Source organism: Lingula anatina, chromosome 3 (assembly GCF_051362555.1).
Source record: "Lingula anatina isolate TDL-2025a chromosome 3, LinAna3.0, whole genome shotgun sequence".
Taxonomy (NCBI): Eukaryota; Metazoa; Brachiopoda; class Lingulata; order Lingulida; family Lingulidae; genus Lingula; species Lingula anatina.
Window position 1 is genome coordinate 19,806,724 of NC_141769.1, and position 25,452 is coordinate 19,832,175.

Genomic DNA, 25,452 nt, shown 5'->3' on the forward strand with positions numbered 1-25,452 from the left:
TGGAGGCTATTTTCCATAGAACATAGGTTCTAACTACTAACAGGGATGATTCAGTGTTCTGTATCAAGTAAAGTTATTTTAAGCGTTTACCACGTCCTCATGACTATAATGTATATCTGGTGGGTGACTAGCATTTTTTCCTAGAATTTTAGAGAAATTCCAAGATTACCGCCGTTTGCCATATAATTACATGTACATCGGAATCAACAACTGCCAGGGATTTATATTATTCGTTATTAAATAAAGTTTAAGGGCCCTATTTTCCTTAAAATACAATGCCGTAGTACATGGATTTCAATTACCAGATAGACATTTAATTCACTAGAAAATAAATGTCACACACGCACTGGATGGCTTGCTGCACTGACCTGAAAAAAAGGTAATAAGGACGGTACACGATTCCACTGGCAGTTGTTATCTAGGTTAAGCGTCAAAAGATTGCCTTAACCCCCCCCCCCCCCCCCCAAAAAAAAAAAAAATAAATAAATAAATAAATAATAATAATAAATTTAAAAAAAAAAAAAAAAAAAACAGAACGACGGCGTACCGGCACATGTATTTCGTTTTTATTAAATTGATGCAGTAAACGGAGCAAATTGCTTTCTAGAAGAAAATTTACGACACATTTTACATCTTATGGAAATGACATCCTACATTACACATGATGATACGTTTTATTTCCCTCTATCGAAATGGAACCATTCAGGGCTGTCTAAGAATTTGCCTTTACAAATTGAAGGACATTTTGCAACTTGTACGAAATACGAATAAAAAATATCGTCACGTATTTAAATACACTAAACCATATTTTGATACTCGTAATGTCCACCACAAGTTTTAACATGTAATATAAAAGGTATTTTCAAACGTAGACATTAGTCAATTCAGTTTATTGCCAGATCTACGCCTGTGCTCTTTTTCATTTTTAAAGTTTTTTGCTTACAGGCCAGTATCTAAGGAATTCGAATGTGCTATTGTACTTGATATGAATACAGATTCCCATACCTCATGTGTTCAGGTGATTTTTTATAAGTTGCATGTCATTGCTCCCATAAAGACACGGAATAGGCCCTGGAGACACGACCGATATTAAAACCCCTGTACTTTGATACGAAATATGTACAACATTCCCTCTTCCATTTCGTGATACCTAGGTATGGGATGGTTGGCCAGTACGTCCCATCGGCCGGCTTTGGTATGCTCGTCCATAATCTCGTGAAGCCCTTGACCGTTGTAACCCAGAACTGGCAGGAAAACTTTTTTGAGGGCGATAACTATGTAGCCACCTGGATATAAAAATGAATGGATGTACCATGATTGATGGAATAGTAATAATATTTAAACAAACAAATCTGTGTGACATATGTTACACCAGCGGTAAGGTGTGCAGTGACTTGACTGTTCCATGCCCAAACCGCTGTGTACGGTTTTGAAAAGAAAACTTTATTTTAAAATCATTATGTGTTTGTTTGATTTTACATTGCTATAGTTTAGAAAAAGACGGTCATGACCCGGCAGAACTATAGTCGCGACAAAATGTCTCATCTTTCCAAATTAACTCTTCGTTTTTATCGATATCATGTTAAATCAATTGATTATCACCCTATGATATATTACAATTAAAAAGAAAAAGTGTCGACAACATGCCATTACGGTGATTTTTAAACTAGAATCCAAATTTCTGATGACCGTCTGAGACCATGGTCTTAGATACGACAGCACGCTAGGCTCTGTTTTATCCACAACCGTTTTCAGCTTCGAAGAAGTACCTGTTATCTAAAAAATAATGCACATTTTTTCTCACACTATTGCTTCATCGAATAATATTGATATTGGTTTTAAAACGCGATCACAAAGACACTTGGGATCAAAGTTGAACATCAATTTCAGCAGACAGTTGTACTTGATGAAAAGAAACGTGTCGGTGTGTTCGGTATGGCCCCTATTGTTTGTTTGATGTAACTAGTGTGTATTCACACTATCATGTACCTGGCTTCACGATCCGAATTAGCTCAGCCAGACAGCTTCCGTTCACGTGACCTGGACAAAAGCTACCTACAGTCACAACTCCGTCATAAGTATCTGTAAAAAAAAAGGCAATTCGCATTTCAGTAAATAAAACAAGTTCCATATATATATATATATATATATATATATATATATATAAAGAAGACAAATTTTCATAATTTTTTCGGGCTGGCGAATATGCATGTACAGCGCAGATATACATGTAGGCCTATTCTTACCCTGGTCGCAGCGCATTAAAATTAATTTAATTTAAATAAAAAAATCAGTTCCTCAAAGAACTAAATTCCTACGTCAATTGTTGTAGGTAAGTCGTAACTGAACACGTGGTCACCCGAGATAATGTGGCTGTCAGTTTTTCTGTTGCCTAACCTACACGTGCACCACTACTACTACTACTACTACTACTAATAAATTCTCTTAATTCTTGACTGGGCTTTCACATTATTAAACAGTCGATAAGTACTGTAAAATAGAACGAATTCTGGTAAACTAATTCGTCAACTCCTATTTCAAATATTACCATCTTTTATATCCAACCGATTTGGGCCCATAAAGTCACAGATAACGTTATTATACAGTTTCTTCTCCTTCGCCTTTTCCAGCATTTCCGCGCTGGCGTCCAGTGCATCGATGTTTTGAAAACCATTTTTCTTCAGCTGTAAAGACATTTTTTAATTTATAAAATGATGAAAGTAATATTGAGGAATTGTTTTCTATGTTGTCTAATATCATCGACACGCACGTTTTAGCGGTTTCACAAATTATACCTGGTCTTTATGAATAAGTTCAATCTTGAATGTCTTTCTACTTCTCCAATTTTCAATGAAAAGCTGTTTTTATTAAAACTGCATCTTGTAAACCCTACCTCAATTGCTACTAACCCGGTCCCCGCCGCAGCGTCCAGAATTAAAGCGTTCTTATTGTCCCCTAATAACTTCGATAACTCGCTGGCACCAATTTTAGGGGGATTATATTCTATGAAACTCAAATCCTAAAAATATATTAAATGCATGTTTTTCAGTATACAATTTCCACATTTATACTTATATTACCAACATATAGATATCAGCTTAATACTTTAAAAGCTAGAAGTTTTATTACCTTTAATTTGGGGATTTTAAAGTCCTCAACAAAATGTTAAATGTTAAATGTACCCCGGTAGTACTGGTAGATGTGCAAACAACATAAGAAGTTTTTTTCATTATGGTAAACTTCAAAACTGTCAAATTTCTACACAATAATTAAGCTGCAAGCGCACACGAGAGCTTTCGTCCCAACACATGGGACTTCTACAGTCACATTTAACCTATGCGACAGTGTATAGTAAACAGTTTAGTGAGAAACAGTTTAGTGAGAACTGTCCACTATAGCACTGTCCCAGAAGCAGGTTATGCCCCCCTTCCCTCCCCCCGTCTTTGTTAAGTGAAGGTCCCTGGGCCCGTATGTAAATGGCCTCCTCCACCCCTCGATTGAATCACAGGGGGTCAAAAAAGCTCTCAGGTACGCTTTCAGCTTATTGTGTAGAAATTGACCCTTTTTTCAGTTTATCATCATGAATAACTCTACTACACATATCAAATTTCATCATAGGTTTTGATCATAGTGAAGCGTGTCTTTTATTAATTTATTATAGGCGGGAGGGTGGGGTAGGATAGGGGTTCTCGTGAGCCCCAATTTAGAGTTTTTTCACCCTTCTAAGCCCCTAAATTCCAATGAGAAGTGTAAGCTCACGCAGTTCTTAATGGGTCAGAGGGCAAAATCCTTACGTTCTCTGGAAAGTACAGTCACTGTTGAAACTCTTGAAACATTGATCTAGAGAACCTTCTAGCACTGTCACACAGAGAACATTTTCAACAGGTATTCACAGATATATAATATATAGTTCTCTGGCTAATTCTCTGCACTTTTCTATCCCACCCAAGAATATTTTACGAAAAATAAATAAACCACGCAAAGAAATAGTAATAGATAAATTAAAATACCCATGCTGTCCTAGGGCAGAGAGTAAGTCCGAGGATCTCTGCGCGTACCAGTAATATAAGCCTCTGTTCTTGGCTAACAGTTTATTAAGTAGGGCGGTATAAAGTAGGCCACCTCACTTGGCAGGGGCTACATTTGCGCTAATGACACTATGATACATACACTACCTAAGCTACTTAGGGAAGATACATTCTCAGGCCTACATGTATGACCCAGATATGTTTTCAGTTTTCAAATTCCAGTCATATTTGACTTCTTGTGAAGTGAAGCATGCATTATCAATCTTGTCGACACTGCACGGTGACATATTTAAAGCAGGTAGCCCAGAACAAGTACAGTGCAAAGCCTAATTCTTACCTCATCGTAACTCTGGGCCCATACTTTATACTTGTCCATAACCTCATCGTTGGTGATGTCTAAGCGTGTGATGTCGGTGACGACTCCACGTACCTTTTCGCTACTCATCTCTTTTTAATGAACTTGTAGATGCCGATAAATCAGGAATTAACTCGTAAGATGTAATGCTCGCTCGTATTTGCGAACAGTCATGCAAAGCACACGTCTTATTCAATTCACATCTAGACTATCTGCAGCGGAACTAACTTGACCTACAGAATCACAGACAATGATAGGCATTCAAACACACGGTTTTATCTGTTGTCTTGGATCAATCCGTTATAGTGGTATGCCTGTGTTGGTCTGTCTAGGTCAAGCGGAATTAGGAAAAGCGTACATTCTATACAAAGAGGGCCTGTACACTTTATCGTATCTGTAAACTTTATTGTAGATACGTACTCATTCAGACTGGGCGCAGACAGCTCGTAGAATTGCTTCTTATAGATAGCAAAACGGACAAAATGTTGGTGGGAATTGATATGCAAAGACAGAAGCAAGAGTTAAATTGAAAAAGATCTTGATAGATTTGAATTAATCAGCGGAGGGAAGGGGTTGGTGGGAGGGGGGGGGGGGCATTGGCTTTTTTTGAAAAGTTATGTTCGCTCACGCGAACCAGAAAACTTGTCCCCTATGCCTATTACGGACCGTTCATATGAAAAATCAATTTTCTAAAAATCTATTTTCTATTCGCGGTATCTTGTGATCACTCCGAGCGCAGCCGAGAATTAATTACAGCTTTGGAAGTAACTGGGTCGCGCTGCCAGTAATTATGCCGCGGGGTATTCAGGGCACAGACCGTGATCACAAGATACCGCAAATAGAAAATACATTTTTAGAAAATAGATTTTTTCATATGAAAGGTCCCTAAGGGAAAAAAAATCTGTGTAACCCCCCTTCCCTGTGAAAAATTTCGTTGGGATTTATGTAATCAACCAGTATTAAATGACACAAACAAAACACAAAGAAAACAAGCAAATGCATAAAAGGTGAAATCGATAAGATTTATTGACAACTGGTATATTTGAACACTTGGTGTGTGGACATTTTAACGATGGCGATATTAAACATCTTTTCAAAAATACGCGTCCTCAGACTTCAAAGAATGAGATTGTTGTCACAGCCCATCCTGCTTTTGTTAGGGTTTCATGAATCTGCAGATTTCATCTCACATTAAGTCTCGTGATTGTATAAAATCTATGACAAAAATATTTCAAACTATTCATCTATAAGAATATAAAAACGTTAGGTAACCCCTTACCAATCGTGTATAAAATATATATATACTTGAGATAATACATGATCTGATTAAAAATATATAAAACTAAATTTAACTTGCATAGGTGAAAAAGGGGCCTTGATGGCTGACAGACAAACCGTGTAAATAGGGGAAAGCCCCTTTATTGTGCAAAATATTCACATCTATTTAAATCTTAACATCTAATATTCACATTCACAATATAATAATATTCACATTCAAATATTCACATCTATTTAAATCTTATCAAAGGCTCGGTTAATTGGGAGTGCACACTGAAAGCCGCAAATTCCAGTTCACAATTAAAATTACAACTCTTTACTATAGATTATATTCAAGTAAACGTCTCATTATCGCACTTATTTACCCCAAAGGAAACCTCAGATATTCCGCAGAGTAACGTCCAACATGAAAGAACACTGATAAAGCTGTCATTGTTTTATTTGCGTTGAATAGTTTTGATAATAACACTCTCTGTTTTAGATGTTATTTTAGATAACGGGCTCCACTGATGTGCTGGAAATATCGTGTTATATGTTCTGTGTACAGATTGAATTCAAACAAAACGCAAGGAAAGGTGCACACAAAGCATTTGTAAGTTGCAAATAGCCACTTAAAAAAATTCTGTCAAAATGCCAACAGTGGAAATTATCCCCAGCGTTCTTCAAAGCTATGCCAATTATAATTTGTTTTCATCCTACACTTTCTATATTTTGTTCTCCAAGATGTTGAGTCTTCTTTCCCAATCCTTCCGTTTCTTTTGCATTCCATCCTCTGCTTTTTTAACCATTTGGAGCATTTTCTGCTGTTGCTTTTCAGCTTCCTTCATCTGAAAGCAAAAGGAAAGTGCTCATCAAACATTAGAATTAGCATGTATAACCCGTATGTATAACTTGTGTAATGTTACAGGAATTACCAAACGTTTTTATAAGATCTCAAAGTCGCATCTCTTGTATTTACTAAAACACACTGTGTTTTTGGAAAGGTCTACTAGGATTTCACCATTCCCATCGCTACCAACATTTCATATGATTGATAATCTGCATATGTTTTTTTACCTAATGACTTAATTGCAATTGTTCATATATAATAAGTCACTGAAGACTTACTGTGTTTTGAAGCTCCTGGCCACGAGAATCAATATCTTGTTTCATGAGACTGGTGGCCTCGTTCACATCTTTTATAAGCTTATCAGACAAAGACTCAAAGGCGTCTCTCATTTCCTTTTCAAAATCCTCTTGTCTCGTCTTCTGCTGGTTTTCGAACGCTTTGAACTGTGCCTTTAGCACTTCCATACCCTCCCTATGGAGACTGGCCATTGCGGCCTGAAATGAAATAGAAAAGAAACTTACCAAACACCGGTGTCATATGAAAATCTAACTCCCATGAAAATCTGACTCCCCAGTCATGAAATTCCCCTCTCCCACTCACAAAACTTTATTAATCTTATTTTATTTGAGTTTACAAATTTCATCTTGTAGTATGCATAATGGATGATACATTTTCATGAGAAAATTAGAAAATTAAAAATGTGTGGTTTTTCCACCCAGTGACTCCTATGAAAAGGCTATGGGAGTCTAAATCCAGGTAGTAAGATGAATACTTGTTCCAAAAATGATTAATTTTCACCACCCAACTTTCAAATACTACCAAAATATATATCACAACGCAAACCATGGAAAACAATGATATGGTGTCTAATTATAAAATAGGTTTTTTCTTCATGGGAGTCCAAATCTCATGGGTATGAATATAAAGATTTTTCATGTCTGTTTTTCCAATTTTTTTTTATTTGCACCCAATATTTTACCGCAAAACGTTCAAATATTTCCAATATATTCTTCATAAAGTATACTTAAAGGAAAGAGTCATTGGGTGGTAAAATACACATTTTTAATTTTCTTATATTCTCGTTCAATTTTTCACCTGCAAACTAACAAAAAGTGCCAGTGTATCCTTCATATTGCATACTACAACATAGGAGTCTTATACTCAAATAAAATAAGATTTATTAAGTTTTGTGGGGGGAGTCAAAATTTCATGGGGGGAGTCACATGTTCATAATGAAAATTTGATTGGGGAGTCACATTTTGGGGGAGTCAGATTTTCATGGTACACCGGCATTTGTTCGCCACAGATTTTTCACCACATTATTCACAGATATGCCTTTGGCTAATTCATGATATTTTTCTGCTTTCTAACAAGAAATTTGGCCTCTAGTATATATATATATGCTGCTTCATCCTCACCCCAGGCCACTGATGTTGTAGCGCTGCAGTATTTGACAAGGCACGTCTTATTTAAGATTATTTTGTTTAAATATCATGTTATTTACATATAATATTATTTACCTTATGGTTTTCAAACATGTTTTGTACATCTATTCTGTGTTGGTCGAAGTTTGACGCCATGGTTTTCTTGAAATTGTTCTGATCAGCCTCCGCCTTCTGAATGTTGCTACGAGTCTCATTTTTGTGATGACTATTTTCTGCATTGACCATTTCTTGGAAATCTTTAAATTCTTCTTCCATTTTTTCCGTCTAAAATTTCAATGCAATTTTATATAACATTATGCACAATAAAAGTTCTGCAACTGAGTTTATAAAAAATGATAAATATGCAATGGATCCAACGCAAGGCACAAAATTAAAAAAAAAATGGAAGCTGCAATTACCACATCTTGAGCAGTACGCACGTGAATGCCACTTCCTGTTTAAAGTACTTTTACAAACGGCTCTCATGTGTACAGATCACAAAATAGTCCACAAAAAATTAATTCATTTAAATGGAGTCGGTTACTTGTGCACACAAATTGTTTTATGGTGACTTTGCCTTGTGGCCTATCGCTGACTTACCCAAGTTTTATTTTGTGCTTGCAAAGTATCTACGTTGTCTTTGATCGTGTAGAACCAATCTTTAGCCCTCTCCTCTGCTGACATTGCGCTGGTCTCCAAGTTCTGTCGAGTAATTCCCTCCGTTTGGAGGTAGGTGTCGACTCTCCACTCCAGGATTTGCTGAGCAGTAGAAGTTTCACTTTCATCTGTTAAAAAAGGATAAAACTGGTTTCAGTGAATCAGTGAAATAAACTAAAATAGCACTGCTCTCCTTTACACAATCTTCTTCAATGTTACCACGTTGTTTACTATATATTTGCTTATTATATTGAGCCATTGTTAATTAAAATACCTGCTCTGTAGAGATCAATACATTCATCCTCTCCTTCTGTTTTATCAAAAGCCACTCCATTTTCTCTCCAGAATTTCTCAACGTTAGCGGCTAGACTGTCCGTTACCATGTAGAACCCGCAGTTGTTGGTATCGGTATAATTTTTAATAGTATATGTTCTGGCTTTGCTTCTAAGTTCTCCCTTTTGAAGTAGATCCAAGAGAGTGCACCGCCGGGTATCTCTTTCTTGTGGAATAGTTAACTACAGAGAAGAAAGAATACATGTAGAACTTGCAGGTAAAATCACAATACACACAAATTGCGCTGAGATAATTAGGTTTGGATATACTTGTACGTATTTTGTTATAGATAAAATGCTAGTGCCTAGGGAACTAAAAATGTGATGTCATTACAGTTGAATATTTATGTTAAAGATAAATGCAATTTAACTGAAACATTGACGTACCTTACACATTGAAGCATCCTCGATTAAGGTCTGGTGGAGGTTGTCTGGGTTGGCAAAGGTTGTGAAGAAGATGGTTTCGTAGAGCACCATGTCCAGTTGAATGGGTGGGCTGTTTGGATTGCCGATCTCTCCTCGCTTGAAAGAAGTCATGATATGTGAGACACAGTAGTCACTCAAGCACTCTACCGGATTAAGGGCTCCGTCTTGTGGACTGTCTTGTGGATTTTGCACTGCGGCACCTGGCGGCGATACATAAACATCTATTTAGTGTGTACAAATTGCTGTTATATACATGTATTTGTGTTCCTACCTTTTTTTAATGCAAATTTGCCGATCACATTTGACAGACTTTGAAATTATATTGAAAAAACTTCATATACAGGTACATGTATCAATTAGAATCAAAATGGAGCAAAAATTAGGACAAGCTAGGGTTATTATATCCTGTGCAAAGTGGCGTACTGATCATACTGTTAGGAATTATGAAATAATCATATTCCACTAATGGTCCTTTGCAACCAGCGTGGCACTTTTCACCTTGTAAGATTTTTATTTGTTCAGCATAACACAGCGTCAGATAGAACGCCACATTGGTGATTGTCCGGTCTAGCTCTGCCATGACGACGACGAAGTCTATCTGCTTTGCCTCCTTTTTTCCTATCGGTCTTGTAAATTGAATGCCCCTAGTTGCTCTGTTCTTCATGGCACTGAGAGCTGCGACAATCTAAAAATCAAACGAAAAACACGTGTCTGTCCAGGTCAATACACTTATAAAGCAGCAAGAGTTATCTAAACCAATGTGAACCTACTTTAAAATTCAAAGAACTGATATTTAGAGAATAATCTTAAATTATGAAAGGTTTATAATATTATTTTAATTATTGCTACCATTATAGTTGATTAAAACAGAAACTACGTTTCAATAATGCGTGGCTATGCACAGCATGTGCTGCGTGACGTACCGATTGATTAGATGATTTTTCTGGATTTGCGACGTCTTCGTCTTTTCCAAACAATTTCACTGTGGAACTTCCGTCTTTAGTTTTGATACCGCCACAGGCAGCCTAAAATAGATCTCACATTTATTTATATATGTGTAAATATCACAACTTTTAATGAGGGAAAGCACCACCATCTCTCTCTCTCTCACTCTCTCAAGTGCAGAATGTACTGAATTAAATATTCTTAAATTTCTTAACCGTTCTATTATATTTCACTACAACTACTACTTCACCCCTATCTTCATTTTCTACAAGGTGAGAGTTACTGTACCAAATTGTTTTTTTTTTCAAATTCATAACAAGAAAATACACGTAGCGCTTACTTACCTCACATCGAACAAGCCATGTGTGCAGCTTTGATCTAAATGTCTCAAAAAAGACATACTTTTCTCCTTTGTTTTCTTTGAACCTGTCATTGGCTTGCTGCTTTCGTTTGATAGCTGCTTGTTCAATCGTTAATATTGCTTGCATTGCATGCGCTTGAACCATCTGAAATTCAATGACATTCCTGTATGTCAAACTATTTTATATTTTTGTAAACTTGTCATTCCACAAAAAATGACGCTCTGAGTCACGTTAGTGCAGCATACACGCTCTGAGGATTGCTTCAGGACTTTTCACTCATAATACTTACTGTAAGTATATCGCTAGTCTACTACTTTTTTCCTAACATATAAAAAATTAGTATGCACATTAATTAACTGTTCTGTTACAAAAATGCTAGTTACAGTATAACGTAAACAATTACCTTGCATCTCCGGCCAAATGCTCTTAATTTCTTGACGTACACGTACACATAAAAGAAACACGTACCTCCTTCTTGAGCAGCTCTAGATCTGCGTAAAGTTTCAGTCTTTCAAGCGGTGTGACTGCCTTCTTGGCTTTGTCTTCTATGTCACTGATTTCCGTATAGATATTCTCTCCTGTTATCTCCAGGCTGGCCATTTTCTGGTTTACATCGTCAGCACGATCAGAGAGCTTTTCAGCGTCATCTGCGATAGCTCCTTTTGGGTCTGAGTATAACATGGTAGTCTTAGTTTTTACCTTGAAAGGGAAAACACTAGAATAACCACTGTCGAATTCAAGGTATTTCCAAAGGAAAAGGTACAAGTTTTAAGTAATTATGCAATTAAAATAATAATAATAATTGTCGTGGACGATTTTACTGTTTACCTTTTGACTGATATTGCTCAAATAACTCTCATCCCCAATGTCGTCAATGTTGTCAACGTTGGCAAAGCGTTTTACCATTCCATTTAGAAAGCTGTCTAATATCTTCTGTACATTTCTGCTGCCAGTCAGCTTGCGTTCTGCAAAAGTAACGTGATGAATAATAAAAATGGGGCCGGGTTAAGTGCACTTAACAAGTATATTTTTCTAATTTATATAATTTTGTCTTATAATGAAGATATCTTTCTAAGCAAGTTCATTCTTATAATATTACTTGAATGTCAAAATACATGTGCACAAAATACAATCGGTGGTTATAAGCAACATTGGCAAGTTGAGAAGCCTCAGATCAGCAACCGTTTCTTGTAAGGTCTTTTAATAACGATGTAAAACATACTTTTTCTTACAAACTCTGCATATACATACCTGAAGTATCCTCTTCCAGCTGCTTAAGATGGTCTTTCAGTTTTTTCAATATTTCTTGTGCGTTTCTACGAGTGGCCTCATATATGAGTTGTTTGCAAATCTTGATCTTCCTCAGGCGGTTCTGGTATTTCTCTTTTATGAAAGCGTCAATTATTTTCATATTCCCTTTCTTTGTGGCATTGATCAATTCTGCATCCGAGAATTTCGGTTTCTCTGCAAAATAATAGACAAATATATAAATGTATAGAGTAAAACACATGTTGAATTTTATCACCTCATATTTTATTTAGTCCAACTAAAATAATTTTCCACCATAGAATTTGTATAGAAACCAATATCTGAACATTTTAATGTTTTTAATTTTAATGACAAAATTACATATGTTCTATCAGCATTAAGCGAAACGTTCAGCAGGCATGAGAATAGTCGTCCCTATCAGTTGCCTTGTAGCGAACATGATATTTAACTAACCTCACGGTTCCTAGTAGTGATGATGTCTAGCATGGTTAAGATACGCAGGTGGTGCTATATATTTTAGACTGATTCCCTTTATATGTACTTACCTTTCTCAATTTCTCCTTCTTCAGGAAGTTCATCAGTCTCGAGAAAATGTGCTGTTTGAGTGTACCCTGCTTCGCTTGCAATCTGGGCAGCAGTTTTTCCATGTCTGTCAACCTCTGCCTTGTTGACACCGCATTCTCGAACCAGGAATTTCACCAGGGCAAAATCGCCATTTTGGGCCGCTAAACCGAGCGGGAATTCGCCTTTGTCATTTTTGGTTACAAATTCTACTCCGTTCTCTTTAAGCAGCCTGACGACTTCCTCTCCTTGGTTGTTCTTGGTCACCAGAGTCCCCGCAGTTTCCCCGTCGGGGAGCTTCGTGAGGTCTATACCTTGGAGGGAAAAAATGGCTTTTAATTCATTAATATTCCCGTGGCGCAAAGCTTCATGGTACCGACGCTGTCCAACACGGCGGATGTATTTCTCCATGTCTGTGTTTCCCAGGTCCTTAGCCTCCTTCACCAAAGTGGTGGCGTTGAACCTGTGAAAAAGGGAGGCTCCGTGGGACAACAGATAGTGCACAAGTCGAAGGTTTCCCGATTGAACAGCGATTCTTGTGGCTGTGTTGCCATTGTAGGTCAATTCGTCTATGTCGGCCCCTTCGCGATGCAGTCTCATAACGGCCTCAACATCTCCTTGTCTTGCTGCTTCCCTGACTTGTTTGTTCTTAATTTTTTGTTTAAGATATTCGGCTATATCAAAAGACCGTTTCTCTTGTGCAAATGTCACCATGGATTTTCCATCAGGAAATCTCCAACCAGGGTCAGCCCCATAACTAACCAAGTGCTTCACCATTTCTAAATTTCCTTGATCCACGGCCCGAGCGATGTTCGACCATGTATCGCCGTCTGCCGTCTCTGGTGCTGCACCACGTTGCAACAACACCAGGCAATCTTCAGCTTTGTTTTGCTCTACAGCAGTCTTCAACCAAACGCCTAAACGACCGACGATATATGTCTCAAGGCGAGTAAAACCCCTTTCTTTTGCGTAATCTAGCGGCGACTTCTGGTTTTGATCAGTGACACATAGGGTACGCAAATTGGTTTGATCACACTCAACTAGGTAATTCAGTATTTCAGGTTTGTCCTGTCTTTGGCAAAGGATCCCGACCAGCCCAAGAGGCATCGTGTCCGAGCACAGGTTAATGTTGCCACCGACCTTATGTAGAGTCTGCACTCTTTCTAAGCTCTCACTTTCTACTGCCTTAATAAGTTGACCGTTCACAAGTATCCGAACCAACTGATCAGAGCAATAAAGGCACATATTGCATTGGCCTATCTTTACAGTTTTCATGTTTGGGTCAGTCTGTCGATTAGCTTCTTGTCTAAACTTTTCGGCAGACAATCTCGCTTCATCCATTGCTGTGCGTCCCCTCTTGTTTCGGTATCTAATGTCAGCACCGTCTGCAACGGCCAAGGCTGCGTTGTTGTAATCTCCTCGTCTGGCTGCTTCCATTAGCTTTTCATTCAGCGTTGTACCAAGCAGCCCTCCGCCAACTTTTCGGAATCCAGGTTCAAGTGGAATCATGGGCAAAGTTATGATCCGTGTCTCTGGAACAGCGACAGGAGGACATACATCTACTGAATCAGAGGGCTTAGAATTGCCTCTCTCTGTTTTTCCATGAAGAGAGTGACCGTAGTCCAGCTCATTTAGGGCGTTGATGATGTCATCCTGATTGCTTCGTCCAGCCTCGTCTAGCGCTGACTTTCCTTCCACGTTTCGCATGTTTTCGTCTGCACCAAGTTTCAACAGGAAGCGTAAAATTGGGACATGACCGCCAATAGCCGAATATATAAGAGGTGTGTTGCCATGGTTGCACTGCCTGTGGATGTCAGCGCCGAATAGATGAAGTAGTTGGACCATTTGGAAGTTACCTCTTTCTATGGCAAAGGAAAGTGGCGGTTTCCCCCCTCTCTCATCGCCCTTATTGATATCAGCTTTCATTTCACATAAGAGCTTCAGTATGTCAACGTTTTCTAAAAGAATATATTAACGTTGTATCAGACATTTTTGTTCTTTTAAAAAGTGCCTTTTGCACAGTAGCCTTCACATGTTTTAAGGTTCCAGGTTGAACTAATACGATTAATTAATCAAAAGACACAGGACAGTTAATCAATTATGGGAGTGCAAAAAGCTTATGCCAAGGCCATGTATTAACAGAAACGTGACAACGTGACAATTTGGGAGAAATAGTAATGAAAACCGTTAAATATATATGTGTATGATGTTTTATACTACTGCATCTTTACCGCGGTCCACAGCAAGATGCAGCGGAGTCCAACCATTCATTACGTTCCTATGGTCGTCGCTGTGGTAACAAAAATTAATGTCAGCCCCAACCAGAAGAGATTCTTTCAAATTATCTTCTTTCCCCTGGTCTACCGATCTCCACAGTCGTGCGTTGGCTTCGGTTTTGATCACGGCACAAACTTCTTCGGATGCATTGTGACCTTAAATAAATTGCGGTCGCCATATACATTAGAGCTACAGTGAGTCACCATATTAAGCTACAATGAATTACCATAATGGGCTATAACGAGTCCCATAAAAGCTATATTTTATAGGCCTGTACCACAGAAATTGACCAGAAAATAGGGGGAGCCAACGTTAAACTATCCACGAGACAAAATACCACATTAGCGATTCTAAATTGATGTACCCAAAGGCAAACTTTTTCTGGCAAAAAGCACTTCCAGGTAACCCAAAAGCATCGCGTATTGCAAATAGCGATATCTCATAGAGGCTACAATTTATTATGTGGGGCGAGTTATGGAATCGAGACGCTGCACAAAGGGCGTGTACGTGTACTGTTGAATAGCAATTTCAGTAATGAAATGAAGGTAAATGAAAAGTAAGAGATAACAGCAGCGAACTCTGTACTTCTGAGTGTCAAATAAAATCATAAAAATCGGCATTTAAATACATTTGGGTTGAAGAACATTTATGATATGGAAATTCCCAATTGACATACATGAACCCTACCCCAGAACTGTACTGTACACAAAATATATGTTGAAAAGTATTTGTTACCTCCGTCAAGGAGGTTGTTTTCAACCCTGTTTGTTTGTCTGTTTGTCTGTCATCAACATCACTCTAAATGTTATGGACTGATTTTGATGGAATTTTCGGGGTAGGTCAGAAGTGGGCCAAGGAACACATGATTAGTGTTTGGTGGTGATCCAGATCAATAAACAATCAATAATCAAAAAAACAATCATCAACATTACTCCAATAGTTATGGGCCGGTTTTGATGAAATTTTCGGGGTAGGTCAGAAGTGGGCCACGGAACACATGATTAGTGTTTGGTGGTGATCCAGATTAATAATCAATCAATAATAAAAAAACAATCATCAACATTACTCCAATAGTTATGGACCGATTTTGATGAAATTTTCAGGGTAGGCCAGGAGTGGGCCACGGAACAGATGATAAGTGTTTGGTGGTGATCCGGATCAAAAATCAATCAATAATCAATAATAATATACAAAATGCTGCCTTGGCGGAGGTCTGCGCTCTCGGAGTGCTTTTCTGGTTATCTTTTAAGTTAACATTACCTTTGGCAAAGTCTAACAGACTCCACTTCTGTCTTTTCATGTCTGCTCCGTGCTGAAGAAGCATCTTCAACACGTCCGGTCTCTTTATGGCAAGTTCCACCGGTCCTTCGCCACTGTGGTTCTGCAGGTTAATGTTAGCGCTGTAGGAGGTAACGAGTGTAGTTACAATATCCACGGAGCAGTTGCAAATGATGGTTAAGCACAGCAAACTGTTACCTGTAAGAGAAAGTGTTTTACATGGAAGCATATGAAGGTGCGTGTACAGAGTGTTCGATCGATGGAAAAACGTGCACTTATATTATTGTTACTTCTGTAAATTGAATTCACGAAGATCACTTATCACACATATGACAGTGACTTTAAAAGTACACTGATCACCATACAGATTTGGTTGTCCAAATAGAACTAGGTTTGAAGTACCTCACACTCAGGTTAGAAAAACATGGACAGATAAAATGTTGCAAAAATGTGGCTCTGTGTACTTGAACTCGAGTATAATATAGTTTATTCGATAGGAATGCGGTGTAAGGGGAAGCCACGCCCAAGTCCAATTGAAACTTAATGCCCGAAAGTAATCGACATTGGCCCCATTAGGTTCCAAGTGTGACGGTCGGGCATGGGTGGGGGTTTGGCTTCATGCTGCCGCACATTGTTACAGATACGCAACTCAAATGCAAGTCCAATCCCAAACAATCTCATTCATAATGGTCTGGACACATGTGGGAGCTGGGTCGGTATGCCGGTTCAACAGACTTACCTTTCTTATCAGCAGCATTAACATTGAAACCTTGAGGACAACTTGCTTGTAGGTCAGCCACTGTGAGGGTCATGCCACTATCCATGACTGCTTGTCTTATAGGTTTGTTGGTTATGGCATTCTTGAGGATAGTTTCAATCTGAGCATTTCTGGAAGATATAGGCTATGTAACGCTTTTAATATTACAATACTAAATACTTCTTTTGGACTTCCTTATAAGAAGATTGGAAATAATTCCATAAATATTTACCGTCAAGGACTACTCAGATGAATGACTTATAACGAGTTGAAAAAAGTTGAGTATATAGAGATGTAACGTAAAAAATATAAATGCACGTGTACCTGGTCTCGGAATGTATGCAGATTCCAATTGCCGTTTGTCCTTTGGCATTCTGAATTTCTGGATCTGCACCCTGAATGACATTGTAACATGTGTTCAACATTATAAATAACAATACCAAATTTGATATGTTGCAAATCTTTTTTGAAAACGCATTTAATAACTTATTAAACAGGGTACGATGTTTTCCGCTTTGCTGCAATGGCATTTACCTCGTTCACAAGCAATTTTACAAGTTCGGTTTTCTTTCCTAACACTGCATGCATTAGAGGCGTGCTTTTGTCTTGTTCTTCTTCCCGGACGTCGACGTCAACACCAAATACTCTAAAATTAAGCATATTAGCTAGTGTTATCAAGAGATATATATGTAGTGGTCGCCTTGTATGGAATATTGTGAAGGCAGGGGCGCTATTATAAAAGTTAAAGTTCGTTGGTGATAGGTTGCTCGGGATCTGTGCATAACCTGCCATTAACGACAAAGGTTTCCCATCTTTATATGAGAAAAACTTGTCTTATCATAAGCTTTGGAAAAAAAAAACTTAAACTACGAAGAACGACAAAATAAACAGAAAAGGGACGATATGTTATAACACATAACCAAACAATTTTAGGCAAAATAACGTCCACACTAACTTTATCAGTCTTGTGACCGCGCCCAAGTCCAATTGTCCGTTCCGAGACGCCCGGATGAGAGCTCGCCCCATGGCATGGCGAATGGCGTCGGCAACTTTAGGATTTCCAGCGTCTTTAGCGACTGTGTGTAGACCCACCTGCCCCGTTGCCAAGGAAGTTATGACCTGTGCAAGAAAACAATGTTTGTGTCGTACTGAAAGTAAGCGCTACCAGATGATTTTCCTGAGATAAATGAACGTGCACAAGATCATTTTTGTCATAAAATTGTTTGCATCATAAATGTAATAAATGTGATGGACACAAATGCTAATTCGTGATATTCAGATAGTATATCTATAACAAAAATGATAAAAGTACCTTTTTTACAATAAAAAAGAATACAAAAATGCGTACAAAAATTAAATTAGAATTCGCAACTGCTAGCAAATTACACTAATATACAATTCAGGTATAACGGACAGTCAATAATTTTGATAATGAATTTACTTCTGCATTCCTTGGGTCTTCTCTCAGCAAATATTCCTCGATGTTATTTCTGTCGCCTGGTAGTGTTGCCGCCAATTCAAGAAGGCCCATCTTCAAACCACTTACTGTTGGTTTACCAACTTGGTGTATGTCACCTCCTGGAAAATGTATGTCAACGTACGTATTACAGCTGTCAGCGTTTTTTTCCTGCAATTGGTTATCAATCGACCACATGGGTTCAATATTGGTTACGTCGTGTGTCCTACGTGGGTACAAAATTGGCCTAACGCTCTACGTAGCTTCAGGTGAGTTTGGTGAGTTCTTCGTTGGTACAAAAATGTTTATGGACATCGTTTCTACATGCGGACACGACGTGGAGGTGAATGGAAATGATGGACATAGAGAAAATCAGTAATTCTAAAAACACGGTAAGATAGCATTTTATCTTTATGCATTTATTACAGAGAATACTTTTAGAAATAATAAGAGCATGATATGAAAACGTCTCACGGAACTTAATGGTGAAATATCGTGCTTAATTTGCAGTCAATTTGTTTTGAAAGACATGCTGCATTGACCGCAAGCTCGACAAACAGCGTCAGGGAAAAAGAATTCCCGGGAGGCTATTAATCGTTGTCATGTGTAACTTTGCATGTATGCAATCTATTATGCCTATATCTAAGTATTTATGGGTGTTTTATGGTATGTACTGCAATTATAACGATCTTTTAAAGTCTTTGTGAAAACCAGGAAGTAGTTCGCAACTGACAACTGAACCGTACCGATCCACGACTGCTGTGCAAAGATGTATCTTTTTTTTATATTGTGACAATTTTTAGATGTCAATATATCCATCTGACATGAAATTCCACACATATGATCACACTAATACAACTATTACACAAATGCCATTTCCACAAGTATTCTCTGCTCAAAATGCGTAAAGAAAAAATGTTATCTTACCATGTTGTTGGAAAAATTGCCTTTTTCTCCAAGTCAACGTCTTTACTCCTGTTCACCTCCTGCTAAAAATTACCAAACAGCTTCGCGTCTTACACTACTTGACGTCACACTTCCGACACAGTTCTCGTCTCCTTCGGTACCCTTTATTTAACTTATTTAAAATTCTTGATCGCGTAACAATGTGCTTTCAATATTCCAACTTCGGTTTGAACTAACAGCCAAAAGGTTGACTGCAGCCTAAGTCATAAATGATAAATACTACCTAATACCCATTCCGATTTTACTTACCTGCTTTGTGTAACTTTTCCAGTTGCTCTATGTTTCCGTTTTTAACAGCCTCGACGATCTGCTCATCCATCGCTCCTTCCAGGAGGCATATAATTTTCTCGTACTCTTGAACCAAATAGGTCATGGTTGTACTCAAATACTTGTCTCGCATTTGCCTAGCAGCCTGGATAGGACTGCCTTGCAGGTTATACTTACGTGGCGGTGACATGTCGGTTAGGTCTGCTTTACCTTGGTTCAGCACCTGTTGAACCCTGGACGGCTGTCGAGCTATTGCTGCCCACAGTGCTGAAACATTTGATATGACAATTAACAACATTAAATGCATAAGATTTACTTACTATTGTTATAAGATTGCAGAAATAAATTATAATATTACAATAATAATAAAATTTGAACTTTGATTGATGGTCGTAAAAAACTTTTATAAAATGTAAGAGGCTATATTCATTCCAACCCAAAATAATAAAAACAGTTCCATTATAGATATCTCTGGAGCTGGTATTAAACATTTTAGCGTAAGCAATACCGTTCAGATTGTACATCTTACGTCGATAGTATAGTTTTCATTGCCGCACTATATTCATGACTTTCATAAGCAAAGTTTATAACCTACCGGTATGTATGAGAAGTCTTGTAGATATGAGCAACAAATGTTGATAAACCTACACGCAAACATTTTGAGAGAGAGAGAGAGAGAGAGAGAGAGAGAGAGGAAGATGTCGTATACAAGTACCTTCATTTTGCGACGGACTGTTTCCCATGGCAACTTATCTGAGTGGGCAACCTCAATCTGCTGCTCTGAAACGAACGAACATATGTGCGTATAATCGAAGCTTTCCCAAGTAAGAAAGGCATATTTGGCTGTGATATTTTATGCCAACGCCAAGTTACATACTTCAATGGCAAATGACGTTCATAGTACCATGTACTAATTTATTCATTGTGTACCATGTCAGGCTTATAAAAACACATATTGAGTTTTTACTCCTCTAAATTCATTGGTCTCCCCCAACCTCAAAGGCAGGCATTTATTGTCGTTGAAGTGTACAAAACTGTAACTAAAAACTCATACCTACATATTTTAACCGCACAAACTAAAAATAATGACCCTGATATAGGTCTGTGCTGTACGGTAAGAAGTCTTAGTTACGATGGAACAATTCTTTGGAACTTCACATAAAAGCTGGCAGACTGTTGGAGAAAAATCAGCCGACCACAGCAATTAAGAAAAGTATGACTATTAAGTAGACCAAAACTGCGAATGATTAATGTGCATTCTAAATATTTTTACCCATTCTTGTGGCCGGCTCGAATGTTTTTGTCATGCAAAAACTTTCGAAGTGCATTCCAAGAGGAAATTTATCGAATGGCATTTGAACAGTATTTTAACTGTACTATGACTGCATTCTAAATATTCTCACGGCATTCCAACAGCATTCGAAACACTATGATCAATTACCATTCCTGTGGTGTTATTTATACACTCTGGGCATCGTGTTACATTCTAAACATGTTAGAAAGTAATTTTAATTTAAAAGTATTTTAGGTATTTCAGCTGTATTATGTTTGAATTCTTTATATTTCAAACCATCATTGGCAGCCATACCGGGAACAGTTGACTGCATTTGAGTTTGCTTCATATATCATTCGAGGCATCTTCTTACATACTTCTGCCTGTATTCGGCCAGCAGTCAAACCACACTCGTACGGCATTTGAATCTCATTCGGAATATTCTGACTGCAATTAGGAATTCCCTCCCGATTATGGCACGAATTTTTCAATTTATTCATTCTTGCTGGTTCTACCTTGATTCCTGCTGGTTCCGAATAAGTGCGACGGGGGCCTTAAGTCGCGTACCAGTTCAAATATCCCTCGAATGTGATCAGAATGTTTTGAATGTTGTCGGAATGCCGTGAAAATATAAAGAATGCAGTCACAGTGCTGTTAGAATACTATTCAAATGGCATTCGATAATTTTCCACTTGGAATGCGCTTCGAAAGTTTTTAACATTCAGGCCGACCATAAGAATGGGTAAAACTATTTGAAATGCACTCAGAATTTTTCGAATGCTCTTTGAATATCCAGGAATGCACAAAGAATTGTCTTTCCGACGGCATTCTTGTTCATTCTGCCTCTAGTGTGACGGGGGTATTAGCATGCATTACATGAAAATGAATTTTCTTTTTCTGCTTGCAAATGAAAATATTTTACTAATTCTAACTCCTGCTTCCCTTTCAAAGACCAACGTTTTTTGGAGTTGTTTTTTGTGTACAACATATACACGCTGTCTGTCTACCTATCCGATTTAAGCATGTAGCAGCTACCTCATGGCAGGAATAAACATGGCTGCTTGCTAGCATATGGACTGAAAATGTCAACATAAGTTTTGAGTAGATATCAAGACCAACCGTAACACAAGCTGATTTTCATATACATCTCAACTTATATTCATGTCTTTTCAACCATGTATAACTAGCTTGTCTTAGGCAGGAGCTTTATCCTCAACTTATTGTGAGATTTTTCTTTCAATCAGCACTACTTGTAAGAATAAAGCAATCAAAATATTGATCTCAAACAATGATAGGCCACTTATTGTCTTTCCTTTTTTACACTGGCACCTTCCGTACCCAATTACAAAATTGCACAATTGTCACTATAATAGATGTGTAACATTTTACGTCAGAACTTCCCTAAAACACACATGAATATTTGACAATGTCATTGTGGCATTAATTTTCTATATTTCAAATTAAAAAATATTGTTTTCAAGACCCTAACTTTGATTTAGTATCAATCTTTTCATTCATTCACAATTTATTTTTCATGTACAAAGGTGAGCACTTTTACCCTCTTATCTGCACTCATCCTTTTATTTGGGGAACAATTTTCATTTAATACATACGATTCAGAAGAACAAATTACTTTCAGTAATCGGCCCGTTTGAACACAAAGGCCGCATTAAGTTAACAGTGAACCATCCAACTAGTCAGAGGGTCAAATATGGCGACCCACTAAAAAGCTTGCTGTCTAATCCACTAATCGACATTAATAGATTCCCATGGGGAAGTATTCAAGTAGGTGAGCCATGTTTGACCCTTATCGACGACCCACACATAACCCTCCATGAGCACGTAATTTTCGTGTTTACGTTAACGTAAACATTCATCTATCTTTAAGCAATTACCTTAGCACGTGCATGTACAAACATACTAGCAAATTGATAAGCACGCACGTACACGTCCGTTCGCGCCCTTTGCTTGCCACATCCTTACCTGAAGTCACATAATGCCTGCGAGCTTGATGTATTCATGCGTACTATTTGTGCTTTTTTGTTGATCCCTTTTGTTAACAGACGCCCATATTGATTCTTATAACTACGCAGTTTGAAATGAAAGTAACCGTTTATACGGCGGCCATACTTTACACATTCATTTTCAAATTCCTTGTGCCAGTACTGCCTATTAAAGAAGGGCATCTATTTACCTGTCAAAACTAACGTGTGAATGAGAAGTTGGGGTACTAGCAGGAATAGATGTGTATGTGGCGTTTCACATCACTTAATTCTCATTTGCAATTGATCAGTAAGAAACAGAAAATGTGGATACTGATTTTTCCCGAGAAAAGTCTGGTTTACGGTCCGTCAGCGTAATCAGTTATCCATGCAATGGAAAAATATACATTTCAGGTGCTTATTTATTTATCTTGGACCAAAGTCAACTTAAAGTTTGGCCTAAAAGTTCTTTTCTTAACAGGCCACGGCTGTAATTTGAAATGTGGAAGAGGTCGCTCTATAAATGGGAGGAACCCATAGCCAGAGGAGGGGAATGTAGAAAAACCTGTGACGTTTGTCAATCTTATTGGTAAATATTAAAAATAATGACATTAACGGTAAACAGATATTATGGTTGAAACAAATGCTGGGGAGCAGTTCAGAAAAACAAAAAATCCGAGGACTGTTATCAGTGGAACGTGCATCTTTAAAGCGACTGGTCAATAAGCCTGGTCTTACCGGCGCGTTGTCATTAAGTTAAAAATTACTTTTTAAGTTAAGAATACACTTTCCATTACAAAATTGCTGTATACTAATCCAATCAAGCATTTAACAGACAGTACCACAGAAGCGAGTTAAATGCTAGGAAATAATACCTATCAGGTACATGTTGTACGTACAGGTAAGCCGTATACTTACTGAATGGAGTATTAGCTGCGTCACTACACAGCGTCTCCCTGGCCCAAAATGACCTCGAAATATTGATTTAAAGCTTTTAATAGCATAATAGGCGAGATCACATCATATTTATATAATCGTTGTTTGGTATTAACCCCCAATTTCACGTCACAGGGACAAATTAGGACATAATTACTGATGACTACCCGGGCAGATGACACGGAAGTGATTGAAGGGGACCCCTGGTTATCTGACTGTCATAGGAGTGCATATATTTGCCGTTCTAATAAAAGATCTTTAAGCGATTTGGGGATGAAATGTAATGAAATCGTATATGTATTGCTTACTTGTTGGTGAGCCAAAGCGTAAATTAATATATACTGATCTTGCTGCCACTTAGGTCCCATTCAGGATAGGGGACTAAGTAATCCGAGGGTCAAATATGGCCGACCCACTTGAATACTTCTCGCGGGATATCTAATTCTTTATCTATTAGAGGATTGGACGGCAAGCTTTGTAGTGGGTGGCCATATTTGACCCTGGGACTAGTAAGTCCGCTATTCTGAATGCGGCCTCGCAGCCCTTAAGCGTAACACATTTTATAAATATATGTACCGTATGCCTATTAGCTCGTAAGCTTTCTAAAGATCGGAGAAGGTGCGACCGCAGGGCTTATTCAAATATTTGATTTCACTTCGTCCCGTCGCTATTATATGAAAAAAGTCAGGGGAACTGGAAAACAGACCCCACTGCAATTGTTCATTTCTGTCACTGAACCAAAAGAATTTTAATAATAATTATGCTATTCTTGAAATCGTTTTACTTCTGAGGCATGCATTAAATTATCAAAAACACCCTCGGAAGACACCATGTTGGGTACAGTTACCTTTTAGTTATTTTATAAAAAGGGAAGGCACCGGGTAAAGGGATGTAGTTGTCTGGATTTTCTGGCCCGTGATAAATCTGCACTCTGTATTGGGGTAGTCGTAACAAAAGACAGCTTCTCTTGCTATTATTACACTGTGACACAATAAGGTGTGAAATGTACGCGCGACTTTCCGAGGCTCACCGCAATGGAGGCTCTTATAATAGCATTCACTCGCTTAAAACCGCTTTGCCAGTTGACACTATCTCAGGTCAATGAAGTTATCGTCTATCAATATCAACAATATTCACTGCCAATGGCTTTCTTACCAGTGTTTACAACACCTTACGCCACAACGAGTAGACACATATTGATTCTTGTTCACATATTTAAGACCTGACAGAGAAACATACTGACAGATGTACCTTAAAGTTCTTTCCCTTCCTGCAGTTCTTTTCGCCACGTTGACTTTAAGGTGAAGTAAATTGGTAGTCGGTGAATTGGTCTGGGATTTATGCGGGAACTAACTAGGCGACACCGCGTTTATGTGAACAACAAGGATTTTTTGTCGTTCCATTTTAAGCCTTTAAGAATGACGATTTACATAATGGCAAATCTCGTTTGAATACGATAAAAAAGGAGGCTATTGTAGTGTACGTTTAGGCATTTTAGGTATTTTGTTGTATTGATACGGAGGTTTTCTATGCACAATAGCGTAGGGAATAAAGCTACATCCTGAATAACATACACTTTTGTTCGGAACTGGTTACTGGTGCATAATACGCCATTCTATATTATTCTTATACAATTGTAATTTCAACGTGTAAACTGTTTATATTCATCCAAAATTAAGTTATTATACATGTGCATGTATCATTCATTGGTTTAACACAGAAGTCGTGAGTCCTAAATTTAACAGCTTTACCCATTAAGAAGTGCTGACATTGGGCAGTGGCAACGAATATATC

At 38.0% G+C, this 25,452-nt stretch overlaps 2 protein-coding genes across 4 annotated transcripts; both read right to left on the minus strand.

The window, feature by feature from the left end:
- Positions 1 to 544: 544 nt before the first annotated feature.
- Positions 545 to 4,722, minus strand: LOC106156215 (methyltransferase-like protein 27). The gene is made up of 5 exons (XM_013531340.2): positions 4,366 to 4,722; positions 2,894 to 3,019; positions 2,549 to 2,684; positions 1,990 to 2,082; positions 545 to 1,286 (listed from the first exon to the last, which is right to left on the minus strand). Exons 1-5 carry the CDS (start codon positions 4,471 to 4,473, stop codon positions 1,090 to 1,092), a joined length of 660 nt encoding a protein of 219 aa, XP_013386794.1. The 5' UTR covers positions 4,474 to 4,722; the 3' UTR covers positions 545 to 1,089.
- Positions 4,723 to 5,391: 669 nt separating this feature from the next.
- On the minus strand, positions 5,392 to 25,072 carry LOC147763039 (uncharacterized). 3 transcript variants are annotated; one of them, XM_087009519.1, is made up of 23 exons: positions 24,910 to 25,072; positions 20,183 to 20,247; positions 19,450 to 19,734; positions 18,220 to 18,356; positions 17,734 to 17,897; positions 17,313 to 17,424; positions 17,103 to 17,173; positions 16,761 to 16,909; positions 16,004 to 16,219; positions 14,698 to 14,898; positions 12,451 to 14,424; positions 11,888 to 12,100; positions 11,465 to 11,601; positions 11,105 to 11,335; positions 10,619 to 10,780; positions 10,253 to 10,354; positions 9,753 to 10,014; positions 9,291 to 9,529; positions 8,846 to 9,086; positions 8,515 to 8,699; positions 8,011 to 8,199; positions 6,769 to 6,984; positions 5,392 to 6,488 (listed from the first exon to the last, which is right to left on the minus strand). In XM_087009519.1, exons 2-23 carry the CDS (start codon positions 20,208 to 20,210, stop codon positions 6,366 to 6,368), a joined length of 5,637 nt encoding a protein of 1,878 aa, XP_086865645.1. In that variant the 5' UTR covers positions 20,211 to 20,247; positions 24,910 to 25,072; the 3' UTR covers positions 5,392 to 6,365. The 3 variants fall into 3 exon arrangements, with proteins under 3 accessions (XP_086865645.1, XP_086865644.1, XP_086865646.1); XM_087009518.1 differs by lacking the exon at positions 24,910 to 25,072 and adding an exon at positions 23,641 to 23,741; XM_087009520.1 differs by lacking the exon at positions 24,910 to 25,072 and adding an exon at positions 22,636 to 22,707.
- Positions 25,073 to 25,452: the final 380 nt, after the last annotated feature.

What these genes read in the sequence shown, in the direction of transcription:
- LOC106156215 (XM_013531340.2), bottom strand. Translation starts at nt 4,473, where the DNA reads ATGAGTAGCGAAAAGGTACGTGGAGTCGTCACCGACATCACACGCTTA. An exon ending in CCGGGTTAGTAGCAATTGAG is followed by an intron (nt 2,685 to 2,893) that starts GTAGGGTTTACA and finishes ATGTCTTTACAG; the next exon opens with CTGAAGAAAAATGGTTTTCA. An exon ending in AATTCGGATCGTGAAGCCAG is followed by an intron (nt 1,287 to 1,989) that starts GTACATGATAGT and finishes TTTTATATCCAG; the next exon opens with GTGGCTACATAGTTATCGCC.
- LOC147763039 (XM_087009519.1), bottom strand. Translation starts at nt 20,210, where the DNA reads ATGGGAAACAGTCCGTCGCAAAATGAAG. An exon ending in GCATCTTGCTGTGGACCGCG is followed by an intron (nt 14,425 to 14,697) that starts GTAAAGATGCAG and finishes ATATTCTTTTAG; the next exon opens with AAAACGTTGACATACTGAAG. An exon ending in CATGGCTTGTTCGATGTGAG is followed by an intron (nt 10,355 to 10,618) that starts GTAAGTAAGCGC and finishes GATCTATTTTAG; the next exon opens with GCTGCCTGTGGCGGTATCAA.